The sequence below is a fragment of the Epinephelus lanceolatus genome, chromosome 13 (genome assembly GCF_041903045.1).
Source record: "Epinephelus lanceolatus isolate andai-2023 chromosome 13, ASM4190304v1, whole genome shotgun sequence".
Taxonomy (NCBI): domain Eukaryota; kingdom Metazoa; phylum Chordata; class Actinopteri; order Perciformes; family Serranidae; genus Epinephelus; species Epinephelus lanceolatus.
The window spans coordinates 32,142,409-32,170,099 of record NC_135746.1 but is presented as its reverse complement, the minus strand read 5'-3'; the positions used below and the strand labels follow the sequence as shown (position 1 = coordinate 32,170,099).

The 27,691-nt window shown below is 39.6% G+C and overlaps 1 protein-coding gene across 2 annotated transcripts in view; it reads right to left on the bottom strand.

Moving 5' to 3' along the window:
- cd109 (CD109 molecule) overlaps nucleotides 1-27,606 on the bottom strand; it is a 39,239-nt gene extending 11,633 nt beyond the window's left edge. Inside the window, exons 1-23 of one of the 2 annotated variants that reach the window (XM_033647904.2) lie at nucleotides 27,510-27,606; nucleotides 25,599-25,765; nucleotides 25,475-25,503; nucleotides 23,071-23,307; nucleotides 22,656-22,781; nucleotides 21,755-21,794; nucleotides 21,570-21,651; nucleotides 21,401-21,488; nucleotides 20,768-20,912; nucleotides 18,339-18,448; nucleotides 17,701-17,979; nucleotides 15,850-15,951; nucleotides 15,075-15,137; nucleotides 14,563-14,736; nucleotides 13,787-13,939; nucleotides 12,589-12,678; nucleotides 11,014-11,083; nucleotides 10,787-10,907; nucleotides 9,570-9,687; nucleotides 9,281-9,394; nucleotides 6,900-7,118; nucleotides 4,293-4,434; nucleotides 2,146-2,322 (exon numbers count right to left, since the gene is read on the bottom strand). In XM_033647904.2, the coding sequence (XP_033503795.2) occupies nucleotides 2,146-2,322; nucleotides 4,293-4,434; nucleotides 6,900-7,118; nucleotides 9,281-9,394; nucleotides 9,570-9,687; nucleotides 10,787-10,907; nucleotides 11,014-11,083; nucleotides 12,589-12,678; nucleotides 13,787-13,939; nucleotides 14,563-14,736; nucleotides 15,075-15,137; nucleotides 15,850-15,951; nucleotides 17,701-17,979; nucleotides 18,339-18,448; nucleotides 20,768-20,912; nucleotides 21,401-21,488; nucleotides 21,570-21,651; nucleotides 21,755-21,794; nucleotides 22,656-22,781; nucleotides 23,071-23,307; nucleotides 25,475-25,503; nucleotides 25,599-25,765; nucleotides 27,510-27,586 (2,923 nt within the window). In that variant the 5' untranslated portion in view covers nucleotides 27,587-27,606. The remainder of the gene's footprint in view (nucleotides 1-2,145; nucleotides 2,323-4,292; nucleotides 4,435-6,899; nucleotides 7,119-9,280; nucleotides 9,395-9,569; nucleotides 9,688-10,786; nucleotides 10,908-11,013; nucleotides 11,084-12,588; nucleotides 12,679-13,786; nucleotides 13,940-14,562; nucleotides 14,737-15,074; nucleotides 15,138-15,849; nucleotides 15,952-17,700; nucleotides 17,980-18,338; nucleotides 18,449-20,767; nucleotides 20,913-21,400; nucleotides 21,489-21,569; nucleotides 21,652-21,754; nucleotides 21,795-22,655; nucleotides 22,782-23,070; nucleotides 23,308-25,474; nucleotides 25,504-25,598; nucleotides 25,766-27,509) is intronic. The other variant, XM_033647905.2, reaches the window with a different exon arrangement.
- Nucleotides 27,607-27,691: the final 85 nt, after the last annotated feature.

The following is a 27,691-nucleotide window of genomic DNA, read 5'->3' as shown; positions in this document are numbered from 1 at the left end:
TATATGTTTCCCTTGTCCATACATATGGACTCCAGTCTACCTGGTTTCCCCTTGACCTGGGAACTAGACAAAGTTGTCCCCCTTTTCCCTTCTTATTTGCCCTGGCTATTGAACCCTTGCCTATCTGGTTGTGTCAAGAGGAAAAGTTAATAGTCCATGTGGAGAGCAAAAGAAGTGAAAAATATTGGCTAAAAAGGTGAGAAAAATGTAAGACTTTGCCATGTATGTTTGCTTGTATACTTCATAATGTTCTTTGAAAAAAACAAACAAACAAACAAACAAAATAACAAATATATTGCCCAAAATCTGATTACTTTACTCAATAGAGTGTTCTTGATGTTAGTGCAGTGATATTCTGTGTCATTTTTGAGGTGCTAGATATACACACATTAATCTATAGAAACTTGAAACAACAGACACATTGCGAAGAAGAAGTGGCATTATTGACAGAAAAACAATTGCATGTTAAAGGGAAATTTCGGTTTATTTCAACCCATCTCCTATCATCCTAAATTTGTTTCAAGTCACTAGTGACATAGAAATAATACTTAGCATGTCAGCCGTTAGCCTAGATACAGCCGTAGCATCAGACCTGTTAAAACGTAATTGAACGGGCATCCTTTCAAGTGCAAAGTTAGTCCACTAAACAAGCTTTTTCTCCACAAAGACCACCTCATATCGTTAGGATAAATGTCAACATATAGAAAACGACATGTAAATGTGTTGTCTTACCTTACCGGTGTGCTGCCATGTTTGTTGTTTACCATTTAGCTAAGGCTGCAACCGGTCCCATTCCTTGCAACAGAGGCATTCCTCTTCTGTGGGCACTGGGGCACAGCATTCACAGGTAACGTTACACCACCGAGCTCCAGAGCTAAATCCTTCCAGCAGCCATTCCTCCTCTGTCGTCCTCTAACATTACCTGTTGTGCCTCTCTATTTCTCCTCCTCCGTTCTTCAATTTCACTAAGCTCTTCGTCAGTGTATTCTGGCTCAAATAAATAAGGGCGGCCATCGCCTCTCGATGTGGAAAGCCTATATACTAACATTCCACATTTAGGTGGTCTTCAGAGTTGTTGTCTTACCTTACGGTGTGTTTACCATTTACCTCTGCTTCCCAAAGTGTGGCCAAAATATTGCGAGAACAAGCAGCTATCTCATACCGTGCCTGAAATCTCGCGAGAACAAGCCGCAGCAGCTGCAAGGCAGAACCAGACAGTAGTCTGAAAAGTTCATTCATTTATTTTATGAAAGATTTATAGAATAAATGCTGACTTTTTGCCAGACTTCGACTTTGTGGAGGAGGAGTTCGATTTTGCAGAGTTTTATGGCCGCCCTTATTTATTTGAGCCAGAATACACTGATGAAGAGCTTCGTAAAATTGAAGAATGGAGGAGGAGAGAGAGAGAGGCACAACAGGTAACGTGAGGATGACAGAGGAGGAATGGCTGCTGGAAGGATTTAGCTCTGGAGCTCGGTGGTGTAACGTTACCTGTGAATGCTGTGCCCCAGTGCCCACAGAAGAGGAATACCTCTGTTGCAAGGAATGGGACCGGTTGCAGCCTTAGCTAAATGGTAAACAACAAACATGGCACCACACCGGTAAGGTAAGACAACGTGTTTACATGTCGTTTTCTATATGTTCTCTGACATTTATCCTAACGATATGAGGTGGTCTTTGTGGAGAAAAAGCTTGTTTAGTGGACTAACTTTGCACTTGAAAGGATGCCCGTTCAATTACGTTTTAACAGGTCTGACGCTACTATACGTCCTGGCTGTATCTAGGCTAACGGCTAACATGCTAATTATTATTTCTATGTCACTAGTGACTTGAAACAAATTTAGGATGATAGGAGAGAGGTTGAAATAAACCGAAATTTCCCTTTAAGATGGATGTTTCTTGAATTTTAAAGTGAGATTTAGTTATAGAAAACAAGTGTTCTGAAAAGTACTGATATATTCACATTTCACTGACTGAATGAAGTTCAGCTGCTTTGAAATTTATTTTACTTTGGCTGCAAAAATAACGTTGAATTGTTTAATTTTAGTACAAACACTTTTGGTGGTTGTGGAAATGTGGCCTGATCTTCTCAGAGCTGGTTATCAGTTATGAATATGTTAGTGTGACATAATGTCTTCTGTTTACCTTCCATCATGTGCTCTATGGCTCTGCCTGTGGTCTCCTGGTCCGCCTGACCCACAGCACTCAGATACTGGAGGACATAGATGTTTGGTGCAAAGTTGATCATGTTCTGTTCCCCACAACCATAAGGCATTTTGATCAGAGACTCCAGGCCAGTGATGGACGGGCCAAGGATGTCACCTTCATCACCATGGAAACCAGACAAATCAGACATGAGGAAAAAGAGTTAATGTTTACTGAAACAACATAAACATTTAGACTTCTGTTTTAGTCTCTTTTTTTTCAGTCTAAGCAAAGAAGTCCGCCATGTGTTTGTCATTCCATTTGTGAGGCTTATCAAAATCACATTAGGGTAAAGTCAAGTAAACATTTGGTGAGGCTACATTTCTGAAATGTCACCTGCACACCTAAACACAGCACAACTCCGAGCTGATGTCACTCCTGTGTGAAGTCATGTTTCCACTGATCAAATGAACTACAACCAGCTGCTTCATCACAAGTTTCCTCCTCACTGCTGACACAACACTTAACCTTTAACATCACTAAAATGCTGATTCTCACTGTTGTTAAAAATATCTTCCATGTCCAACACCTGAGTGTATAGCAAAGTGTGAGCTCAGCAGGCTGCAGCTTGTGTTGTACGTGTGTGTTTCATGTCGAACATCTGCACCTTGTTACATGGAAAAGTAACACTTTAAACTACATGCAAAGCTTGCAGTTTGAACATGTGTGTTCCACAAAACATGCAGGAACTACTCTACTTATTATGTTGTTTAGCACACGTGTGTCTAATGTATGGAAGATGCTGGAGTCCATTTGTGTGACGAAATGCGGGTTTGTGTCATCTGTCCAGTTTTATGTCCGTCACAGCTTCAGCAACATTCATTCTCAATAATTCATTTTCTGTAACCGCTTATCCTGTTAGGGGTCACAGGGGGGCTGGAGCCTATCCCAATTGACACTGGGCAAGAGGCGGGGTACACCTTGGACAGGTCGCAAGACTATCGCAGGGCTGACATGTAGAGACAGACAACCATTCATGCTCACATTCACTAATCACTAATTCACTAATTAACCTTCACGTATTTGGATTGTGGGAGGAAGCCGGAGCACCCAGAGAAAACTCACGCTGACACGGGGAGAACACGCAAACTCCACACAGAAGGTTTGAACCCTCTACCCCAGGAACCATCTTGCTGTGAGGCGACAATGCTAACCACTGCACTACTTTGTTGCTGCGTTAACGACAAAGTAACATAAATATATATTTATTACCTGCAACTGGATTCATTTTATCTGGATCACTGGTTTTCATCACTTGCTGTATCAGTTGTCAAAATGACATCACATTAAACCACCTTAAAAGTAGCCACATGAGTTACTGATGCAGCAGAATACATTACATTTACATTATTCTGTGCAATTGTGTTAAAAACCATAACTCTTTAACTGTTTGCTTTCTAAAATAATGAAAAATTGAACTTGCCATTAAAATGACTTCGATCTAAAAAAAAAAACAACAACTTTATTTCTAAATATTAAAGACGGCTCACAGTACGTCACTTAAAATTTTTTAAAAAATGTATCTATTACCTTTCATTTAATCTATTTAATTTGCTTAACATAAACATAGCAAATTCCATCGACCTCGCTCGCGTCGTCATTAAAGTGATACTTTGCCGACTTTCAACCAGGTCTGTGTCACCGCAGTATAGGGAGTGTGTACAGATGAATGGTGTCAAGGAATCTTTTGTGCTTCCAGCTCCTGGAGCTCCCCTCCACACTAGTTGAAATCTACCGACAGGGTTGGGGAGTAGCTAGCTTTGGTTCTTCTGGGGGAATTCTGCATACAACACAGGCTGGGAGCTCTGGTAGCTGGCGGCATAGGGGGAGCCTAGACACTGTTCATCTGTGCACACTCACCATACTGCAGTGACACAGACCTGGTTGAAAATCGGTTAAGTATTCCTTTATTAAATGATTGATAAAGCAACTGGGTAAAGTGCAAATCAAATTGAGCATTAAAGTGTAGTTAAGCATTAAGTGTTATTAATTTACAGGAATCAGCCTGAGATCTGAGGTGATCTGAGCCTGACTCTGTTTGTTTCCTATCAGGTCATGACTCAAGTCTTTTCGGTGTGTTTACATACCGATGGCCGTCACCAAAGCTCTCTCGCTGCCCTCCACAACATCTGGCGGGAAGGTGAATGTGACTTCTTTGGAAAGGCTCCATTGCAATGGAGAAACCTCAAACAGCAGCGAAGTGGAGAACGACTGCTCGAGTCCTTCAGCCTGCAAAATCAACAGCCATGAAAAATGAACGCACAACACATAAACAAAGGTCATGAGTAATATTTCTGGGAAAGGCAGTGCTGTAAAACAAGATCAAGATCTCTTATGTTACAGTGGAGCAGCAGATGAGGGGCGGTTACATCAGAGGAGTTTGTTTTGGAGCTGCAGCAGGTTGACTGACGCTCTGATAAACATAATCTGACAGCTTCAACTCTCACTGGCGATGATGTTTTCAGTTTAGCAAGACGCTGAACCTCTGACTTCTCACTTTACTTCTTACTTCACTTTCAGTTAAATGCCTCAGATTTCATGCAAATGGAAACAGTAATCCAGTGGTTCTCAATCTTGGGGTTAAAGCCCCCATTAAGTATGAAGTAACCTCTAGATAAACAAGTTAGGACAGAAGGAGAGGAAACATGATACTGCTACGCAATGTCTGACTTTTCTGAAATCTATGCACCTATTTTATGAACCTGTTTACTTTTTGGCACTGTGTTCATTTTTGATTTCCATTAATATTTTGTCATTTATTTGCAGTCTATATATTTTGCACTTTTCCAACTTGCACTGCAACTGCTGCATAATTTCTGTCAGGATAAAGTCAAGTTCCAACATATGTTATTATATGGCATATGAAATGGGGGAGTTTGGGGGTCCTCCAACAGAAGATTTTGAGCGTCAAATACATACTGTCTTGCATTCGGGTAAATTTTTGTCAATTCATGGTGTCAGTATCTTTAATTTTGTTCCTCTTTCTCCTGAAATGTTTTGTTCAAAATATTGAGGGGGATGTGTCCTCTGCGCCCTTTGTGTACAATCATTTGTTGTCTGCAGCAGCCGGCTTCACTTACTGGTGTCTACATAAGTTATAGTTGCTGACACATACATTAGAGAGGAGCACCACCTATATTAACAATTCCACTATATTATTTCCATGGCCAGGCAAAGTTAAATCAATAAACACTCTCACTCAGAGCCAGAAACCAGAGAAAAAAGCCTCAAATGTATGATGTCATAGGGTATAAAATCTGGAGCTGCTCCATAAACAATGAATGGGAGCCTGATTTTGTGGACCCACAGAATGTTTTTTTTTTAATACCCAATTATCTGTATTCTACTGTAGAATTCGCAGCTCTGAAACAGAAAATGTACACATACACTCAGAAAATTCCCCAGGGTTCTCTTGCCATCTATAACATCTTTCACCATTCATTATCTATGGAGTAGCGCCAGATTTTATACCCTATGACACTATAAATTTGAGTTTTAGCACACTTTTGAATTTGGGAGAGAGATGCATTTTTACTAATATTTTTGGACTGTCTCAGACCACAGCAAAAACATGTACAGATTTTGAAAATGGTTGTAGTTCCCCTTTAATAAACACTTACATCTGCTCACAACTACATTATACACCCATCAGCCAAAATATCAAAACAACTGGCTGGTGAAGTGAATACCATTCATCACCTTGTTCCAATGCAATGTTCTGCTAGGAAAACTTAGGTCCTGACATTCCTGTGGATGCCACTTGATGCACTCGACCCACCCAAACACCCTTACAGACCAAGTAGCCCCCCCCCGCCTCTTGGCAACAGCACTCCCTGATGGCAGTGCCCCTCCCCCTCAGCAGGACAATGCACCATGCCCCACCACAAAACTGCTCTGGAATGGTCCAAGGAACATGAAAAGGAGCTCAAGGCATCGACCTATCCTCCAGATTCACCAGATCCCAATCTTATTAAACATTTGTGGGGCATGCCGGTACCCCAGATGTACCCTTGATCCACAGTGGGGCCTCCTTGATCAGACTTGGCTCTGACCTGTCAGGGCATCAACACAGGACCTCTGCGGGTGTCCTGTGGTGTCTAACTCCAGGGCATTGGCGGTGGGTCTTCTGAGTCCTGTGGGTTGTGAGGTGGGGTACCAGGACGTCCCATGGAAGCTTGATCAGATTGGAATCTGGGGAAGTTAGAGGCTCTTTGTCACATTCCTCTTGAGCAATTTTTATGGTGTGGCATGGTGCATTGTCTTGCTGGGGGGGGGTACTTCCATCAGGGATTTTCTGTTGCCATAGGGGTGTGCTTGGTCTACAGTGCTGTTTGGGAGGGTGTCAGGACCAAAGGTTTCCCAGCAGAACATTGAATTGTATCACATTGATCAATGATAAGATTGATCATTTCACTTTATCAGACAGTGGTTTTAATGTTCTAACTGATCGTGTAATTTATAATAATCCATTTAAGAAATGTTTATTTGCTGCTTATAAATGCTGTTAAAGTAAATTACATGTCAATAAGACAATGTTTTGGAAAGCTGTAACAAATCTTTACTGTAAAATTTACTGTATTAACCATCAAATGTTCCTAAATTGCTCTCAGTCCTCCAATTTTTGAACGCCTTCATTGCAGCTATATTTAAACCTCCCTGGTTCTGACTTTCCCTTTGTGGTTTTCTCACAGTACCTTGACAAGCACTGTCGTGCTGACATAGTCAGACGCCACAGTCGACATGGCTTTCACAGAGATGGGGATCTCTCCAAGGACTCGTGGCCTGATGGGAACAAGGACAGACGCTCCAGCCTGACTCCCCACAGACGCATAACGAACACTGGGCGTGGAGAGCTCCTCACTGTCAGGGAAGACAAACTCAAAGGTGTCGCTCTCTGCAACAATGACCATGACCTGAAAACAAAGAACAGAAGAACAATCCACCCAGATCACATTAAATAGAGGTCTGACAGTACAAAAAGTGTGGGAGGGAAAAAAGAAGCCTGTTGTTGTAACCAAATATCAAATTAAAAAACTAATTCTAGCTCTCTCTGGAGTCAGTGAGCCCTTTTTTTTATACAGCTTTTATGTGTTGGTGGATTTAAAGATTAAAGAATACCTGCGGGACGTCTTTATTGTCATTGTCAGACCTTAAGCTGTAATTTGATAAGTTTATGGATGTTTTGATACTTTTTTGCCACCATCACATCTGTCACTATACAGTTGCAACATGGGATTTATTTAAGGCATCCTGGAAGCAAAGGTCCTGTTTATTGTCTACATATACAATGTTAGGTGACTGACAGCTGGCGCACTTTGAAGCTTAATGGACTTGAAACCGTCATGGTTGACTGATTAGTCCAGAAGACAGACAGCTGCATTCAAAAATACCTTTTTTTTTTCATGAAAACTCAATTAACACAGTAACTATAGCTGTGCTTTGTCCACCCAGTTGCCAGAAAAAATGTTGGCATTGTACATTTCTGAAAACAACATTCCATTTACAGGCTATTATGTAGAAGCTATGTTGAAACTTAACATTTAGCGGTTTTATGGTTAACATGGTTAGGTCTAGGCACTAAAACTACTTGGTTATGGTTACGAAAAGATCATGTTTTGGCTCAAATTAAAAAACCCATAAACCCATTTTTGGGGGGGCACAATCCCAGCTGGAAAACCTGTGATGTCTTGTTAAAAACACAACTACTTATTGTTCCATTATCCCTGCTGAAAACACAACAACATGTCGCCAAAAAAACACCTATGTTTGAGGGCTGACATTGGAAGAACAGCAGTGACTCAATAAATAATGATGTGTTTGGTTGTTTGTTAGTCTGGAATAGTGGTCTGCGGTGGTCTGCAGCTTAGCAGGCGTCCTACCTAGATGACACGCCATCCACCATCCCATCCACCTCCCTATGACAAAGTCAGTCCATGTAAGACGTCACTTTAAGAATGCTGGTATGACTTCTATGAACATTCTAATGTATCATATTCATGTTTTGCATAAATGTACAATAACAACATTTTCATTGACAAATGGAATGTTTTTTTCCCCAACGACAGCAACAAAGCACTCTGATATTGCTGAAGCTCTGATATGTATCTCAGATTGGCTTTTTCTCTTCATAGCAACAGCAGCTGAGGATCATGGGTATCACAGAAGTATATTTAGAACCATCCACCATAACAAACTGAGGGGAAAAAACAATTCATTGAGCCCAGTTCAGACCAAAGATTCATGACAAGACACTTGAAATGCGCCTGTCTGCAATGTTCCGAAAACCTGCCAGTTTGCACCAGTGTGACTACACGAGACAGTGTATCAACTCCATAGTGACGCTCTATACTTTTGTTCTGATTTATGGCTTTTCAGGCTTTTCTTGTAGCTAAATATAATTTGTAGCTTGTTGAAGTAAGAGTGAGGACAGAGATACAGTATAGTGAGATACTTGCTACAGTTGCATTTGTAGTGGTGAAGAAACCACAGAAACATAATAAACAAAAGCTTCAGATGGACTGTAGTCATAATAAATGCGTCACAATAATTTAAGGGCCAATTAATCAGTCAGTGAGTAGGTGTGTGACATGCGCACATACAGTGAGCAGCAGCAGCAGCAGCGACCACGCCCCGATGTAGGGCTGTTTTGTTGTTTTGACTTGGTCAGTGGAGTTTGCTACATACCGTACATTCTAAAACTAGCTGCTGGTGATTTGACAAGCTGAGTCGCAGGTGATCTTATTGGAATCTTTAGTCTGTGCTGGGCTTTACATATGAAGCTCATCAAGCCCACAAACTCATCTTTCAAGTCTGCTTGAGGAGTGCAATACCAGAAGGTAGATTTTACATGCGGTGTCACTTTTTACTACTTTTCCAAACAATATCTGGCTCTGTGCAGGTGGAGGTGTTGTGTACCGCTAATCGTAAATGGTCAAAACAAAGAGACACACTGACTCCTGATTGATCCAGTCTTAATCATTTGCCATTTACAACATTAAATCCTGTGTGAAAATTAAGCTTTTTGGAGACCATCTTCTGCAATCTAGCCCAGCTGTGTGAGGAGCAGTAGACTGACCTCTAGGTCCTCTGAGAGGTAGTTGAACAGAATGACCTCCAGCAGCAGCTCCTCTCCACGGATGATGTAGGGAGGCAGATTCAAGGACAGGAAGAAATCCTGGAAGGCTGTGAGCTGCAGGGACATCACATGGAAAATTTATACTGTCTTATCAGGCGTCAATACCACTAACAGGACAATATACGAAGCTTATACTAACAGATAAAAACAGTACAAATACCAGTATAATTCCTGCATTTTCTTTAAATCAAAGGAGAGAAGACTAAAATAATACTGAAACAACAATTACTTCTGCAGGCTTCTCTATGATGCCCAGGCCCAGATTCTCTGACATGACAAAGGCAGTGGCCGTCCAGGTTGTGATGCTGTCTGGCACAGTGAGAGTTATTTCTGTTGTGTCTGAATTTCTGTGAAAAAAGGCAAGACAATGCGATTTAAAAACTACTATATAGACCTCATATGAAATGTCAGTTGTGTCTGTAGTGCACTTTAAATTAAATAATACGTGTTGTGCTTACAACATCAAAATGGTGACCAAGAAAAAGTGCTGCTTTTGTCATTTGTTTATTGCCCCCAAAAAAGTTAAATGCAACTGGCGAAGTGTGTCATGAGATTTGCTGCATGCTGTATGGCTTTATTTAAAATAATTAGCTTTAATTTCATCGTAGTATGTAGTAACAATTTACCATTTGGGTCCACTGATATGTAATATCTCCAATTTTCTCACTTTACTGTATAGTGCCAGTTGTAAAAATTACTGTAGATGTTTTAATAGATTTAACAATAATAATAAATAATACTGAGTTTGTTTTTGTGACCTCATTGTTTGCTTGTTGAGCTATAAAACAATAAAATGTGGTATCATCTGCATACAGATGTAGTTTGCAGTCACTTACTCACCTAGTGTAAATAAAGTAAAACATACTGACTTAAAGAAGGATAGGTTTAGCTACTTGATTGCTTGATTGCTTGTTTGTCTTCTTTGTCCCACCTCAGCTTGACCCAAGTGTTTTCCTCTTTACCCAAATCTGAAGCCTTGTTTCATTGTTAACGGTATACTATGCAGGATTTTCCTGAAAAACAATATATAGACTCATACAAAACTAATCCCCCTCAACTGTCACATATGACCCATGAAAAGTGTGTGCTAGTGAGCACTAAAGAAGAGGATAAGGTTGAAGAGTGATGGATTCTGCCCCTTCTTCTGTCTCATATGTAGGTGAAAGATCAGCTTATTTAGCTTGCTAAAGTATCGGCTTTTCCATTACAACAAATATCATTCCTACAGAGGTGTCAAGCAGTGTATGCACAAGCAGTGTTGGGAGGAGGGGCCAAGTTTAAGTATGTGATTTCAAACAGTAAAAGGTAATTCCTTTATAGTATATATTTAACTTTTAAAGCAAAGCAATCAAAAAGTGGTGTTTCAACCTCACCTAAAACTAAAGAGAAACAGAAAAGTCACCATTTTTTTTGTTTTCTACAATTGTATGTCTTTTGTGGCCTTACCCTGTGTTGATGTCCATCCATATCCAGGTCTCTGGAAAGTTCCAGCGTTTTCGTGGCTCCTGTTGTTGCTCCATGTGTGAACTGTCTGACTGGGATAAGAAAGCTATTCCAACCTCCTCTGCTTAGACGACAAGTGCCAGTTGTATAAGTGTCAAAATGTCACAATAGTCGAAACACTGACTTTGAAAAAGCAAGCATTTGATTAACATTGATTTAGTAAAACTTACCAAGCATAGGCTTCAGAGGATGACTCATCATGTTTAAACTGGCATCAGTCAGCGCCACAAGATCACATGTCTGCATAAAAAACAAATTTTACTTCACAGTTGGCTAGAAATGGAAAAATATATAACTATATTAAAAACTGCTGCACTTAACGGCCTGACAGTTTTTAAGAATTCTGCATCTATGTAAACACAATAGAGATGAGTGCATTTGTCAATAACATTTGTTCCTAGTCTTAGAAGGACCATAAGGCATTTTCGGACTGGAGGAATTTTTTTCATAGTCCTAAGAACCCCTTTTGTTGTGTCCACACTGCAAGAACTAGGAATAATCAGAGTTCAGAGATTGACATTTGTAGTTCCTATTTCAGAGTATGAATGAAATGAGTCTCCTCCTAATGGTGGCTGGGCTCAGCCTTAGAGAAAAGGAAAGGTGCTCGGACATCTGGAGAGCCAGTTGAGGTAGTTCGGGCATGTCCAACTGGGGGCAGACTAGAGGGATTATATATCTCGCCTGGCCTGGGAACCCCTCCCCTAGGAGGAGCTGGAAAGCATTGCTCGGGAGAGCGGCTTCTGGAGTACTTGGCTCAGCTTGGTGCCCCGGCGACCTCAGATATGTGGTTGAAAATAGATGGATGGGTGGATATTTCAGGGTAGGTACTCTACCAGCACAAGGGGAACCATGGGTGACATAGTGATTGGTCAAACATAGCCCATGCAACAGTGGCATCCAGCATTTAAAAAAAACATGTTAACCATGCAGACAACAGACAACACAATACATAAACAAAAGCTTGTGACAACACAAAACTTGGTAGAAAACATGCACAAATAGACCGACAGTGAAGTTCAGACTTTAACTGAACTTATATGCTGCAGTGGAAATACAACGTGATTTTGACTTGTCAAAGCAAAAGTGATGTTGTGATACCACCACCAGCCAGCTTACAGTACGTCACTTCAGAATCCCCATCAGTGGTGCGAATGCAAATGGACAAAAAGCCCTTGAAGGTATGTAGTTCTTGGGGGAGCTCCCCAGAACGGTTTGGTCTAAAAATGCCTATACTGAGGTAGCTTTAAAACTGTTGTTGGCAGACTAGTTGAAGGGATGGCAGACACAGAGCTATTTAGTTAACTGAGGTGGAAACATAATGTCTATTAACACTTAATGCCCAAAATGACATATCTTTACTTACAAGTGACAAAGCCCTATTCAGTGGATGCAGGACTTATGATTCTTGTCATATCAATGTCACTTTTTTTCCAAGCATAAACACATCTTTCCCTAACTGTAAGCAGGTCATGTGCCTTAACCTAACTAAATGTGAACCACAGTGGTGTCAGATGAGAATTTTTGTTATTTTTGTTATAATTGTTAATTAGATAATTTATACACTGTTAATTTCAAGTGAACATCATTAACAATAACAAAACAAAACAAAAAAAAGGAATAAAGCACAATAAGTGAGACAGAGGCATGATCAAGCACAACTGGATACTGTACTTCCTGAATAAAACAGGGCGTAAATATAATACTGATAGAACAAACAGATGTCATGTGTCTCTGGGGAGGCTAACCTTGAAGATGGAGTATGGATCTCCCATTGTCATCATGTCAGAGTAGGCGTCGGCTTTGGAAACGCTGTACTCCTTCAGCTCCTTCAGCACCTGTGAAAGCAACACCGACATCCTAAGAGCTGCTACTGTTGCAGCCCACAAAGAGTAACAAAACAGACCCACACACAAAAAGAGCACTTATTGTTTAAAACCTGTTTGACGGAGCTGCCATAAAAACAGTTCATGGTGCCTCAGTTCATGTTAAACTGATACTGGGGCAGGGGGGTGGCAGACTGAGTTTCATAGGAAAAATACGGGCAGACATATAGCTGAAAAACTGTTGGAAAAGTATTAAACCAGAGAGGACCCTGGGGTGTTATGGAAGCTTCTTGCATTCACAGATTACTGGAAGGACTTGTAAAGAACAAAGCAGGTTATATGGCAATCAACTGTCGTCACAAAACAAGAAACACGTGACTGCAAGCTGCAAGATTTATCCCCTTGACCGAGGGTCAGACTGAAGCCACAACAAACTGCTTCACATATTTTTATAGGGTTATATAGGGTTTTGAAAATTAAAAAATGGCCTTGTGGTTTTGGATGATGTAATATATATTTAGCATTGGGTTTATAATGATGGGCCCAGCCTTAGCAACCGTTGTATACATTACTGAAGTCTTTACTGGCTAAGATATTTCCAAAGTTTCAAAGGTCTAACCAATGAAATCACTTTTTTGAAAGACACTTGTAGTTACTTTTGTCACAATACTGTAATTTCTAACTTTGATGCAATATCTTGAAAGATTCATATTCAATGTCATTTTCAAGAGTGTACATTTATTAAAAGATAAATACCGTTTAACAAGGCTATAAAATGACAATAACGTTTCCTTTTTTTGTTAGAATCAGAGAACAGCACAATGACTGTAGAAAACAATGACAATAAGAGAGAGTGAGAAGGTGCAGAAAATGAGTATTGGAACCGTTTCCAATCTTCAGAATCAATAAAGTCAATATTTTACTAGTAGTTACTAAGACTTGACGGATAGCTGGTGCAGCCCAATCCAGAGCCTTGATATGACACCTTAGTACTGAATTTAAGGTAACTGTATATTCATTTGACTACAGGCATGTATACTGGTTGTTTTTTTGAGTCAGAATATGATAAAACAGTAAAACTTGAGATATAAACAAGGCACAAGCAGCAACTTGTTCTCACCATCTCCTTGGTGATGTCATTGTATGATCCCTTCCACTTTGTTGCTTTGTCGACCACCAGGATCCCGACCAGAGAGGCGGGCTCTTCCACCGTGATCCTCAGTGTGACCTCACCACCTGGCATCATCTTAGTGTCGCTCCACCTCAGAGACACCTGCCAGTCATATATCATCATTACATCACACAGAATCGTACACCATTTTAGACCACTGTATGCCGGCAGACATTACATCTGGCAAATCTGTGGTGAAACAAATAAGTCTAGACAGTCATGAAAATGCACAATCACACAATTTTTTTTTTTATCTCAATTAACATCTGAACTAGGGACCTCACCCATGAATACTACCTTTAAATAAAATTTCTAGCCAACAACAGACAGATTCTGATGGCAGTTGTGATCAATTTCGCTAGATGATGAGATTTTTTCTGACTTTGTGACAGTTAGTAATTTAGTCCTGCTCTGTCACAGGGACTACCCTGATTGAGGAGAAAAGTCAAACTTAACCTCCAAATTAACCTTTTTCCAAACATTTCACAAGCTTGTGAATGGCTTACAGTTTAGGCAAATCAACTAGATTACTTTTTTTTTTTCTTCTTCTTCTACTAGATTACTACTGTCAGGCTAGTTAGCATTTGCTAGCTTGAACTCTACTTTCCTGTTCACTGGTTTTACCATCTTTATAACATATCATACTCACGATACTCACCACTAAATCACAATTTTGCCTTTTCTTAATTGAACGAAAATTGAAAACAAATGAGAGAATAAATCACCTGGTTTTGTAAAATTTGGCTGATGGGTAGGTGCATTATGTCACTGACAATCTCTCCACTGGGATGCACACAGTAGACGATAATGCAGGCCAGAGGAGCCCAGGAGATTTCTGGGACCAGAGTTAGAACACCAGAGCCTTTCCCAGCAGAAACCACCTGACCTCTGGACTTTACCTTCACACAGAAAAACAGACATGTCCTTAATTCTTAATTCAGTTCTGCTAAAAAGTACTTTCACAAAGTGCTGCACAAGATGTAAAACAGACAGTGTAAAAACACAAAAATTAAAAATGAAGAATAAACAAAGTAAAAGATGTCAGAATATGGCATCAGGGAAACATCATACAAATCTAGTCTAGATAATGTGAAAAATTCAAGTTTATTGTACAGTTGCAATTAATGTAAGCCACTCTAAATAAAGTCTCAGAAGATTGAATAAAGCGTAAATTAATTAAATGCAATATATGAATTCAATGAAGCACCTTCTTTCAGTGTCATAATATCATACTTACTATGTAGTAAATCTCTGCCATTTCAAAATTCCTTTCAATATGCAACAGTAGGGGTGAACCAGTCTAAAGGAAGAGGAGATTTTGACATGACATGTTGAATGACTTTAAGTACATCATTGAAGTAAATACACATCCCATTTTTACCACTGTTGACCAACATTATTTCCACAATACTAACAGATAGGGCTGGGGCGATTCATCAATGTTATCAACATCATTGATTCTGGAAATACATTGATTTACAAAACGTGCAATGGTGTGTTGCAATTAAGTAACATCCAGGCCACACTGCCTGCGTGAGCAGTGTGTGACGGCTACCTTGCTGAACTGATGCTGCTTGCGCATGTGCAGTGTTCATACAGACAGCACTGCTGCTACGCCACTGCGCTGGCTGCTGTTCTAACTTCTGTATTTACACAATTAAAAGCTGGTACTAACTCGTATGGAGCACAACAAGCCACTGCATTGTCAAACACACTGAGGCAGTGTGGCCCAGGTGAGCTGTGCCCAGATAAAGCATGGATTCCTCTGGAGAACAAGTAGCAGCTACAAAATCTAGCCCCAAAATTGAAAATGACCTCTCACAGGAGTACAAGTACTATGCACATAAACCTGAAGCAAAACCATCCCAGAGCACTTTGTTGTGACGACTAATTGATAAAGTAATCGTTAGATAAATCAGTGAAAAAGAAAAAAATGATTGGTGCAGCCCTACCACCAGATAAAACCATGTATCACAGATGAAGCTATACTGTACTGTATTCTTCAAATTTACCTCTGCAGGTGTGGAAGGTTTTTGGATCTGCAGGTAGGAGTGACTGGGGGATGTGTAGCTTCTGTAGAGTTGTAGAGTTTCATGGCTGTCCTCAAAATAAGCCTGAAAATAAACAACAGAAGATAAATATGTGAAGAGGCATTTTTGTGGACATGGTAAGTACATCTTTGTATAAAACATATTTTACCATAATGTTCTAACACAATAACAATATCCATTGGAGCATTCTAATTATGAGTCCTGGAATACTGAGTACCTGGTGCTGCTGTGTCTGATCCAACAGTTTTATTTTCCAGCTTAAAGGCGCCCCTGTGATGTCCCTTTCTTTTAAATAAACATTGTTCAAATTTAGCAGTTACTCACCAAAACTCATGGTGTGTATACTTGAGGTTTAAAAATGTGATTAAATGCATTTCCTTGTTTATAAAATATTTGCTAAGCCAATTTTTCAAGTATTTCAAACCCTGTATTTACTAGCTGGCAATCCTATTATTCATTGCCATTATTGGCACATTGCTGAATATCTTGACATGTTATCGGCATCTCTAGATCCATACCATACCACTGACAGAGATGTGTATCATGTTATTTGGGTATGCATGTGAATGTGAATCCCTGCATGTGATAATCAAAAATGGGACCAGTTCATACATAAAATGCTCCATAGTGCTAGTAGAGTTTAAAAACTCCAGAGAACTTGCAGATGTGTGAAGCACATTTAGTTGACTTTAAAATGGGTTACAATAAGCAGAGGATTGGAAATCAGTTGATATCATAAAGCTTATCCCAGTCAATCAGAAGATGGTTTAATTGCCTCCAGCTGATGCCGGAAATCTTTTAACATGGCTTTTTGTTTCCCTTCTTTGCAGATGATACGCCACTTTATATTTCAATTAATACTGTCATAAAAATTACCACTATGTTCAAATTCCACACTAAATATTAGTAGTTAAGTAGTCCGTATGTTGCAGTGTTAATGGTGGAGTATTACACAAGATATTAATGACAACTCCCCATTAAAAAATGTTTACCATAGTTTAACTAAAGTAACTATTCCATGTGGTATGAACACAATTTATTTACTTCCAATTGTAAATTAGAGGTTACAAATATTATCAATGTTTCCTGAGGGAGGTAAATGAGGTACAATACATTGGCATGGACGATATTGGGTTCTACTAGCTTTGCTAGACCTGCTGGGAGAGCTTCTATTTTATTTCTCTGGGGCCATTACACTTCGCAAGTTAGCATGCTAAACAAGCAAGTAGTTGGTTAGCTAATGCTAAACTGGCATTGAAATAGTTTAAATAATTTATTTCCCAGGCTAAACAGATATCCCTTAGCTAAGCTGAGTACCTGAGTTACATTTAAATCACTAGCGAGGGTTCTGCTGTAGTCAGTTTAAGCAAGGTAAGTGCAAAAGGATTGAGAGACTTTGCTGGGTCTTTTTTAGCCCTAGGGGAAGACAGGTCTTCCCTTGTCTACAACAGTCTCATGGCCTTGACAGGTGTATCGAGCATACTGACTGAAAGGGATTTTTTTTTTTTTCATTTAAGTTGAATTGTATGTTTACCTTTCACATTTTCGAATTTTCAGCTGTGCCCTGATGAAAAACTCTGGTTATTTAAGCAATTTCATCTGCACTAAAATCCAAAATTCTCTCACTTTTTTCCAGCTGTGAGATATTTCTCTGTTTCTGTTTTGGCATTGCACACTTAGCAGTGTCTGTCAAAATCACACTGAAAATTATTTTATCCTTTCTGTGTCTTTGTCATTTTACACTCATTGCATCGACTTGACTATTCAGTCAGGTTAACAGAAAGATTGAGGTTGATAAAAAGATCATCTTACATCAATTGCGAGTACTTCCGTTTCATCCATGACCTTGATGTTGAGGGGTATAACTCCATCTGCAGGTACAGGAAACTCCATTTCTTTAGACTGCATCTCCTTTTGATGGGGACGCACCGTCCCTGAAGGGCCAGACATGTTTGATTGAAGCACCATTTCTTCTTTCTTGTAAGTTTTCCAAATCAGTGGCCTTTGCTTTCGCTGCATCACTGAAACGGTAACAGTCTTTTGCTGATCCTCAAGTGACAGCGGCTGATCGTTGTATGTAGATATTTTCAACTACAAAACCAAGAAAAGTATTTACAGTATGCTTCTTTTATATAAAGAAATAGAGCAATGTAAAATCAATTGCATGCAGCAGTAAATGTGCAATATGAGGCCACTGTCTGTGGATAGCAGTAAAATGAGTAAAATGATTCTGAATGTGAAACTAATACTTTTTGTACTTTTTAATGAGAACTGTTGAAAGTGTTGCACATTATAGCACTTTACGTAAAAATACCAGTTTTTATAATTGTAAGAAATGTATGTTTGATTTTATAGAAAAGGGTGCACATTCATCAGCACAGCAAAGTAATTTATCCTTAAAAAAATTACAAATTATATTCAAACTTATAAAAAAAAATTGCTTTCCTTACCCAAGCACTGAAGTTCATAGAGGGCTTTAATATTTGGGAGTAGCCATCAAAGGAAATTTTATATCTGTACTTTTCCAAATACACCTTTGCCGTACTGTTATATGTGAGACCTGAAACATGAGAAGCATCACTTATATCTGGTTAATAAACAAATTCCACTGCAGTATACAGCAACTCATTAATGCTTCATTTCATTAAAACCTCTTTAGCAACCTGTAAAATTCATCTAAATTCACCTAAAACGCTAGCCTGAGTGTCAGACTGAAGCTCCCAGAACCTTCAGTCTGACATTGCCTCCATTGAAGGTGATTTACAAGGGGGAGGGAATTTGATTTTTACCTAACCAATCAGGAGAGATAAACGACTCACCCAGAATCTGACGTCATTAGTATCCATGCCTCGGGGGTGCTGAAAACAAGTGAGCATTGCCCGTTTAAAATGTCTCCGTCGTCGTGCACGCCCAGCTGCATCGCCGTTAAATCCAGTTTAGCAGCTTCCTTAATTTGGTCCTCCATTAACGCGAGTAGTGGCGAAATACCTCGATAGCATTGTTAATGTGGTCTGTAGGATCTGTAGCGGTCGCCATTGTTGCTATCCTCACCAGTTACCCACCGGCGTACAGCTTGACATCAGCGTGGCGCTAATTGGCTAATCGCTAGACCCGCCCCCACCCCCGGCGTTCATTGGTCCGTCCATCGCTTGGACGAAATAAATCGCAAATTCATTGCAGTATGCCAGACCAGAGATGCAAGCCTACTCAGTTGAGTGGGCAGGGTCTATGGTCTGGAACCAGGCTACTAAAACGCCTATCCAAGGCATACCCAAAATAAACTGAAAGCTGTTCTTGTTCCATTTTAGTACATGTAAGGTCTCATTTGAAAGGTAACACTTCAGTTTTTTTCCCAAACAGTCAGAATTACTTTAAGTTCTTCTGTCACTGAGTTTCAACATTCTGAAATAAAAGTTTTATGTTTTTTTAATTGTATTTTCACCTAAATATTTTCTTGGAAAACCAGATGCTGCAGATGACTAAAACTGGGAGGTATTAACTAGAATAGGACATAATAGGACCATAGCATGAAGCCTCACCTTGTCCAACTTCAAAGTAGATACAATATCACAGAAAATAAACATTTTACATATGTTTTTCTCAAGTTTTATTGAGGCACTTTTCAAAAAAAGAGGGTAAAACAATGTACTGAATGTGAGGTTATAAGTGAAAAACAAATCAACACAGACAAAAATATGGATTTAGGAGCTTACTGTATTTAAAAACACTTCTAGAAAACCTAAATTGATAAGAACAAAGTTTTGTGTTCCCTTAAGACAGCAGAGGAGCAATTTCTGTAATTTTCATGTAAGGAGTTCAAACCTCCTTTGGAGTGCCAGAGTGCCATTGACTACAAGACCCATAAGCCATCAGGCAAATCGCTGGCTCTTTGATTGGTTAGATCTCTGAAAATGTTAGGAACGCAAGTTCTCGCAACACAGGCACTTGCTGGGCCGCAACAACAGCACTGGAAGCTCCTATTGGCTGGAGTGAGGTGTCTATGGAAAGGTCAGGAGTACGCTGCCATTTTGATATTCAGGCAGTTGGTTGTTTACATTCAGAATGGCAGAAATTATGGATAATATGTGGAAAAATATAAATGTTTGATATGATGCAACAGTAGTTTGGTGATGTGTTGTGTAAGCAGCTTTTCTGTCTGGATAATATTGATGTTTCAGGGGAGTAATATCTTGAAATGGTTAGCATTAATGGAACTGCAAGGAGCATAGCTTTCAAATGATAACTTGTATGAGTAAACCACTGAAACAACAACAAATACAGCTGTTATTTTACATATGATAATAATCACCTTAGGGGGGCCTGCAGCTGGGCTATCAAATTTCTAACAGGTAGCTATTAGTCTATTGTACATTAATTTACTTTGAGGCTAATTACCTTGCAAACTGTCAGTTATCATCAGTTAACAAGCTAGCTATCTTGGTTGCTAACACGACAATAAGACATTATTATTGTACCCTCGACTCCTGTCTCACAACTTTGTGTAAACCAGCAGTTTGTTACACAACTAATAAGCTTTGTCTTCCACTCTGGACTCCAAACTCATTTCCTCAAAGGTAAGTATTGTAAAGATGGCTTGCTATTAGTCAATGGTTCAGATTCACGCTTCAAAATTCACTTGTCACAAGTTTAAATTTGCATGGATTTACAGTTAGACCTAGGAGTTAATCTACTGAAGTAAAAGTAGTACAATTTAAATACATTTAAGCTAAAACATACTGGAAGCAACCTGTAAAATATTCACTTTGTAGAATGTAAACTCTCCATAAATTCCCAGAAACAACACAAGAGGACATGACCACAGTCACTTATCAATATAAGTCTCATGAATAAGTGTAGCCAAGAGGTAAAAACTACTTACCTGTGAGGTATTCAGTCACATGAGCCACAATAATTAGGCACTCTTCATCCATGTATTCGTCATAGGCCATCTCTAGAGCCCTTTTGTGCATTGTGTGATAGTCATGGTCAGGAATGTCAAACATGAAGTCTGTGGTGCCATCAATCTGAATTAAAGCAATGGTGATGTCATGAAGGATATTCACTTGTTTTCAGTTAATCTACTGATTATACAGTATTTGTTAGTTTCTTGATTAGCAAACAAAAAGTCAATAATAATGATAAATGTCCATTTCAATTTACCAGGTGTCAAGGGGATGTCTTCTAAATTCTCACTGTCTGACAATCCCAAAAACTTCCAAAGTATTTTAACAAAACAAACTAGTCATTCCTCAAATAACCAGCAAAGGTTTGTTCTTTAACTTAATAAATTACTTAAATGATCTACCCTTTTTCTTAGCACTGGATGCACTACAAATTTGGACAAAAACCTTAAGTAACATTTACACAGGTAGTAGGGCAGGTATTATGATAATTATACCACACATTTAATACAATATAAATGCAGTTGTCATTACATAAGGAAGCTGTGACTTTTCATTTTTCACAGTATGCTTTCAAATCACATATAGGAGCTTTAGATAAAATGACACACCTCTCTATCTTCATCATAAGCCTCTTCATGAGAGTTAAGGAGGAATGTTATATTCACATGTCCATGAACAGGCTTGCCGTACGTGTACCTGAGGATGAAAACACAAACGTAAATATGAGTAATGAAACAATGTTATATAGGCCTATGTTACACAAAAAAAGGTTCTCACTTTGCTGTAATGGAGCCCCACAGAGTGTCCTCATGATAAATGACATCCGGAGCTTCTATCACAACTTCAAACTTTGGCAGCACTGCAACAAAACACACAATGATAATGGGTTTCATGGTTGACAAAATATAATATCAAAATGTGTTTTGCAAAAAACGCTATAGGTCAAGAGAAACTGTACGTACCATAATGAGTCACGTTGAAACACTTCTCACTTGAAACACTCTGTAAAGCAAACACTTTTGAGTTAGGTAACAACATGACATTTGCTCTGGTGCAACCAGCAGGGCAGACTTTACATTTTTATCCCATTAGTGGAAAGAAAAATAAATGTGTCTTTCTTTTATTAATCTATCTCATCTGTAGAGATGAGATAGATTAATGTAGAGATTCTTGTTGAAGGAGCTCTATACATGATCAAAGCCTATCTATGATTCAGAGTCTGATTCATGCTGACTGCACAGGGTTCTCAACACGGAGATGACTGAGCGGGCAGCTAGCAGCTAACAGTGTACACTCAGGGATGTATAAATAGAGCTGGATACACCGCTGGAGACTGAGCTGGATGCATAGACCACTTATTACATTAACTCACAAGACTTTCTGTGTTGGCCTACAGCCTCTTGTTTTTTGTTTCCTATGAAAGTTCCTCAGTGGCGCATGAAGCCAAACAAAATCAACTTCCCAAGTATAAAATTACCTGAATTTTCTTCATCTAAGGGCCCATTTGAGCAGGCGCACTAGAGACTTCCGCCAGCCAAGCCGGCTAACTTCTGGTTTAGCGCTCCGCTAACTTGATTGTGTATAAAATGATTTAATCTTGCAATTTGTTATTGGATTGAATGAATCAAATCCTGATAGTGAAAGGAATCATTAAGCATGGGTTGTGACGATGGAAAAAAAAATGTACAGACATCTCTTTCAAAATTTTAGTCTATGGGAAAAACTGCTTTTGGGCCCTCTTTTGCTTGTGCAGTGTCTCACAGTACAGTCACAGAAATACATGTTGTTGTTTGCCATCTTACAGGATCGTTCAGTGACTTTTAAGGTACGCTTAGTGGACTAGGTGGACTGTAGCAGACTTACACCAACTGTTGAGACGATGGTCCATTTACCCAGGGGCGGGTTTTCGGACAGGTGAAACTCTTTGGACACAACCCCAAGGACGCTGTCCAAAGACAGCCACTGTCTAAGTAGGTTTCCCCTTGGGTCCTGGATCATGTACAACATGGAAAGAGAGAAATTAAATTATGCTATATAACACTGAAAAGAGCTAAAGTCAAGCAACCAACACAAATTAAAAAAAAAAAAAAATTTCAGCATATGTATGGTCATGTTGATTAGGAAGACGTTTTGTCAGTATGTATCAATAAAGCAACAAAATCATAAACATAATCAAGATGTTTGATTATTTATATGCTGCAATTTAAAGAAACAGTATATCTACACAGTGTATTTGGAGAGTTCAATAATGTATATTGTATATTGAGGTCACACTCACTCTGATGATAATGTCCACAAGACTCTCAGAGGGTTTCCCGTCAGGGTGAATGGACACCACTCTGATCTTCACCTGCTGCCCAGGCAGGTAGTTCAGTTTGTCTGTCTGAATGAAGGTGGAGAAGCCTTTGGGGTCGAACTGCAGCCTTGTTGAGTTGGAGAAAACCTGGACGCTACCTATGTGACCTTTGACCTCCAGGACGTATGGGTACCGGTAGCTGGTTTTGCTCTCATGGATCTGCAGGGGTTCAAAATTAAGGGGTTACCTTGGCACAAATGTAAAATTACCTTACCTGATGTCTTTTATGGGGAAACAAAAAAACAAGCAAGACCCATTGCTCATTCAAGTACATCCTGATACAAAACACACATGGCGCATAATAACTTCAGTGAGAATGATGTCCCTTACATGACTTTTGGGTGTGTAGGCTCTCTAATTATGTATGCTCAGTCATATGCTTTAACAGTTGTACAACAAACACTTGCAAAATTATTTATAAATATATTCATATTCATGGCATAATTCAAATGGGATCAAAAAATTATTTGTCTCTTGCTGTTAAGTAAGTATATTTTTCAGCAATAACTGGTGGTCCGCTGGAAGGGGAGGGACTTCGCCTCTCTATACACCAAAGGACAAGTATTGTATTCAAATCCAAGAAACCTAAAACCTAAATTGACCTTTGTAGGAATCTGTTTTTGAGGCTGCTCCAACCTGATATAAAAGCCAAGAGGCTTTAACTTTGGATCTGCTCAACATCTGTCCGAATTTTACTTCATCATATCTGTTTCTGTTCAAAAGTATCAGTTTACACTTCAAGAAAAATCCTGCATCTGCTTTGAAAACAGGAAATCAGTGTTTGTTTATGTTTCATTAAAAAAAAAAAAAAAAATCACCACTGCACAAAGACATTTACCAGCAGTGTCCAAAGGCAAAGTCTTCAAATTCTCTACAGAGCTGATCATAGGGTGAAGTAAACAGCTGCTGGAGGCAATTACAAATTATTTTAGACAGGTTTTTAGCAAATATTTCAGAAGATCCGGTGCAGCAAGACCTATGCTGTGTCTCAAATCGCGTACTTCTGTACTTACACTTAATATTTTGAGTGCATAAATGCGTTCACACTGAGAAGTATGGAAAAATGCAGTGCACTATGAGTACCCGGATGGTGCACTCAAAACAGTCAAGAAGTGTCGAATTATGGACACTTCTCGGATCGGACCACTTTTCAAACTGGAAATGGCGGCCAAGGACTGTGCGACCGTGAACGTCGCTGCATTGTACAAATACATGTGTTTTTTGCACTAAGCACCACTATACTGTTGTCGGGTATAAGCCAGCAGTTTATGTTTATTGGGTTAATTTAGCATTCTGTAATAATTTGGTACCGCGAACGATAACGCAAATGCTAATGCTAGTTTGCTAACTAGCTAATTTGTGGTCATCATTTCCGGTGAGTGCACAACAGCCGTGTTTGGTTTGAGACAACACTACCCTGTCGAAATTTGCGCTCTACACCAATGAGTAGTGCACATAGTATACTACATGGAAGTGTACTAACGGAAATATGTGATTTGAGACACACCACCAGTCTTCCTCTTCCGTTTGCTGGTTATTGTTTACAGTTAAATTCGCAACTTGAGACAGACAACATTTCCGCTAATCTCTATAAACAGATATCTGCATATAGGAGCAGATAAATTAGGAAAAAAAATCTATCAGAAAGCTAAATGGCACTCAGACAATAGCTGGGTGCTGAGATTGCATTTTGACAAATGCATTCTGCCTCTTCTGCTGCAGGCAATCAAAGCCCGCTCAGAAATAATTAGTAAATACTACCTGGCCTGCAAACGATTCCACTACCAAAACTTTGTGTCATCGCCTACACATTCCTCATACATTTGCAGGTATCTATTTATAGAGATTGGCATGCTAGCAGTTCTGTGATGCTGTTTATAGAAACAGTGGTGCTTTGAGTTAAATGCTAACATCTGCATACTAACATGTACATGACTATACTGATGTTTGGCAGGTTCACCATGCTCACCATCTTAGTGTAGCTTGTTAGCATGCTAACATTTAATAATTAGCAGTAAACAAAAAGCAAAGCTGAGACTGATGTGAATGCCATTAGTTTACTTGGTCATAAACCAAAATATTGGACAACGTAAAACTTTGACCCGATAATGGCAGTAAATGAAAAGACACAGGATCACCAAAGTCATTAGGATTCATCCGCTGGGGACCATCAACATCTGTACAAAATTTCATGGCAATCTGTGTAATAGTTTTTGAGATATTTCACTCTGGACCAAAGTGGAGGACTGACCAACAATGCCATAAAGCCACACTGCTAGAGAGGTTGAAAACCTACAAGCTTAGAATAAAGACATGTCATACTTACAGGTGGCAAAGTCAGCAGCTTGGTTGAATCTTAAAAAACAGAATTTGACAGTTACGTTATTTTCTTGTACTGCAAAGTTATTTAAATCAGAAGACTTTTGTTGATGAAACACAATAGATTTTACCTCCTTCAACTGTAGCATAGTCTGAGGCCACATTCTGGTCGTCATGAACGATGTGAGCAGACACAGTGACCTCAGAGGAGATCAGGATGGTGACAGACACTGATGTCGGGACTCCAGGACGGAGGGTTCTGGGGGCCAGCAGCAGGTAGGAGGGTCGAGGGCCGGGGCTGAAAAACCAAACAAATCAGGAACAAGCAACTATGAGATTCTTGCTGAAAATGAGAGTTACTGTAACTACCAAAACACTTGTTAAAGGACTGGTTTGCTGATTTTTTTCTACAGCACCAGAGACGGACTGGGACAAAAATTCAGGCTGGGAGTCATACATCCACCCAGGCCGCCCAATCCACACATTACGTGCTCACACACGTGCACCTGCACATGGACACACATATGGGCTAAGTAATCACCAAAGCTCATTATTCCAGACTAACAGTCACACAACAACTCTATTAAACACAACTTTAACAGCAACCCTACTCATAGTCCTCCAGTCCAGTGCTTTTCTCTTCCCTACCCTCACCAAATGTGCCCCTCAATAACCCAGGACTCCTATATGAATGGATATTATACTGAACTAAACAACATGATTGTATTATTTTGTCAGCAAATCATTTTGATGTCAGCTTATCATAATCAGTATGGCAACACACATATTCAATGCAACAGTAAATCACTTTTGAACTTAGACAGGTAAGAGCCTATCCTTAAGAGGGGTCCCCTGCGCTGCTCTGTACAAAATGGAACCAAATGGACCCTTACAGGTTAATTTGGCTCTTATAGCTTATCATCAATCATTTATCTGGCCTCAGGTCGGTCCCCATCCTCCCCAGACCTCATGTTGAGAATAACCAGTTTTCTTACTTTTCTATGTTAACTTACTTATTGCAGCATCGTCATTTGACGACGTCACGTTTTTGACCAATCGTTGTGACAAATGCTGACAAGCACCTATCATTTCTGACAGCGGGCAGGCTCTCTGCCAGCCGGCACGGCCACCTGCGCTGCAGAGCGCACTTTAAAAAAAAAGAAAAAGACAGGCAGGCCAGAGCAGACCACTTGCGGGCCAGGCCACTGGGGAACTCCCCGGTTCTCCCGTGGGCCAGCCCGGGCCTGTACAGCACTAACAAGTAGTGTGTGTGTATCAAGCCTGTTATCTTCTTCCTCTGTGCCATAGAGCTCCATTGTTGTCCAAAAACTATTAAAACACAGTGAATACACACACTGTAGTTTATTTTGACTCAAATACTCCCTAACAAATGTCCTTTTTTCTCCTTTTTGTTTGAAAACCTACAGTAAAAAGCGAAGTAAAATCGCAGAAGTCATGTTGAGCCCAAAGACGATAATGATAAACACATCCTAACAATCTTAACCAAAAATCCTCAATAAAGGCTCCATGCACAGAGGTCCAGTCTAAATGTTAAAGATCCTGGTGCATGTCAGATGCGGCGTAACTGTGCCAAACCTCTCTGAAATACTAATGATTTTTAAAACAAATTATAAAATAATACATGTTTAATCATGAAAATTACATTAGACTTGTTATGATAGGTTAAATTTAGTGTGGTAAGTGCCCAGTTTTGAGAGCCTGAGCACCAAAAGGTGTCATATACATTCTCTTTTAGTTCATATTTAACACTAAAATCAGTGTTTAGGCTACTTGTGACTTTTTATAGTTTAGCAATATGAGAAATTCAATTCAGTTTATTTACAGCCCAATATCACAAAACCCAGTTTACCTCAGATGGCTTTACAAAATACAAGAAATTCTGTATTTTGTCAAATGATATTATTTAATGTAATGATTTAAATAAACAAATGCCTGAGTTCTGACAGGAAAGAACCCTCACATAAACCCTTAAATTGTACAGATCACTCTCCCAGGCTTTACTTGTGCCTGTCTGTGTTTACCTGTTTGTGGTGGTCTGGGCGGCAGTGAGAACGATGAGGCCAAAGAATCCCAACGCCTGGAGACGCTCCATTTGCATGAGTGAACCTCTCTCCACGGGGCTTCACTCAGTGCTGGGAACAGGTGATGTCAGGGGCAGCCTTCATACCTTCAGACTGTGACCCCACCTCCTCCTCCTCCTCCT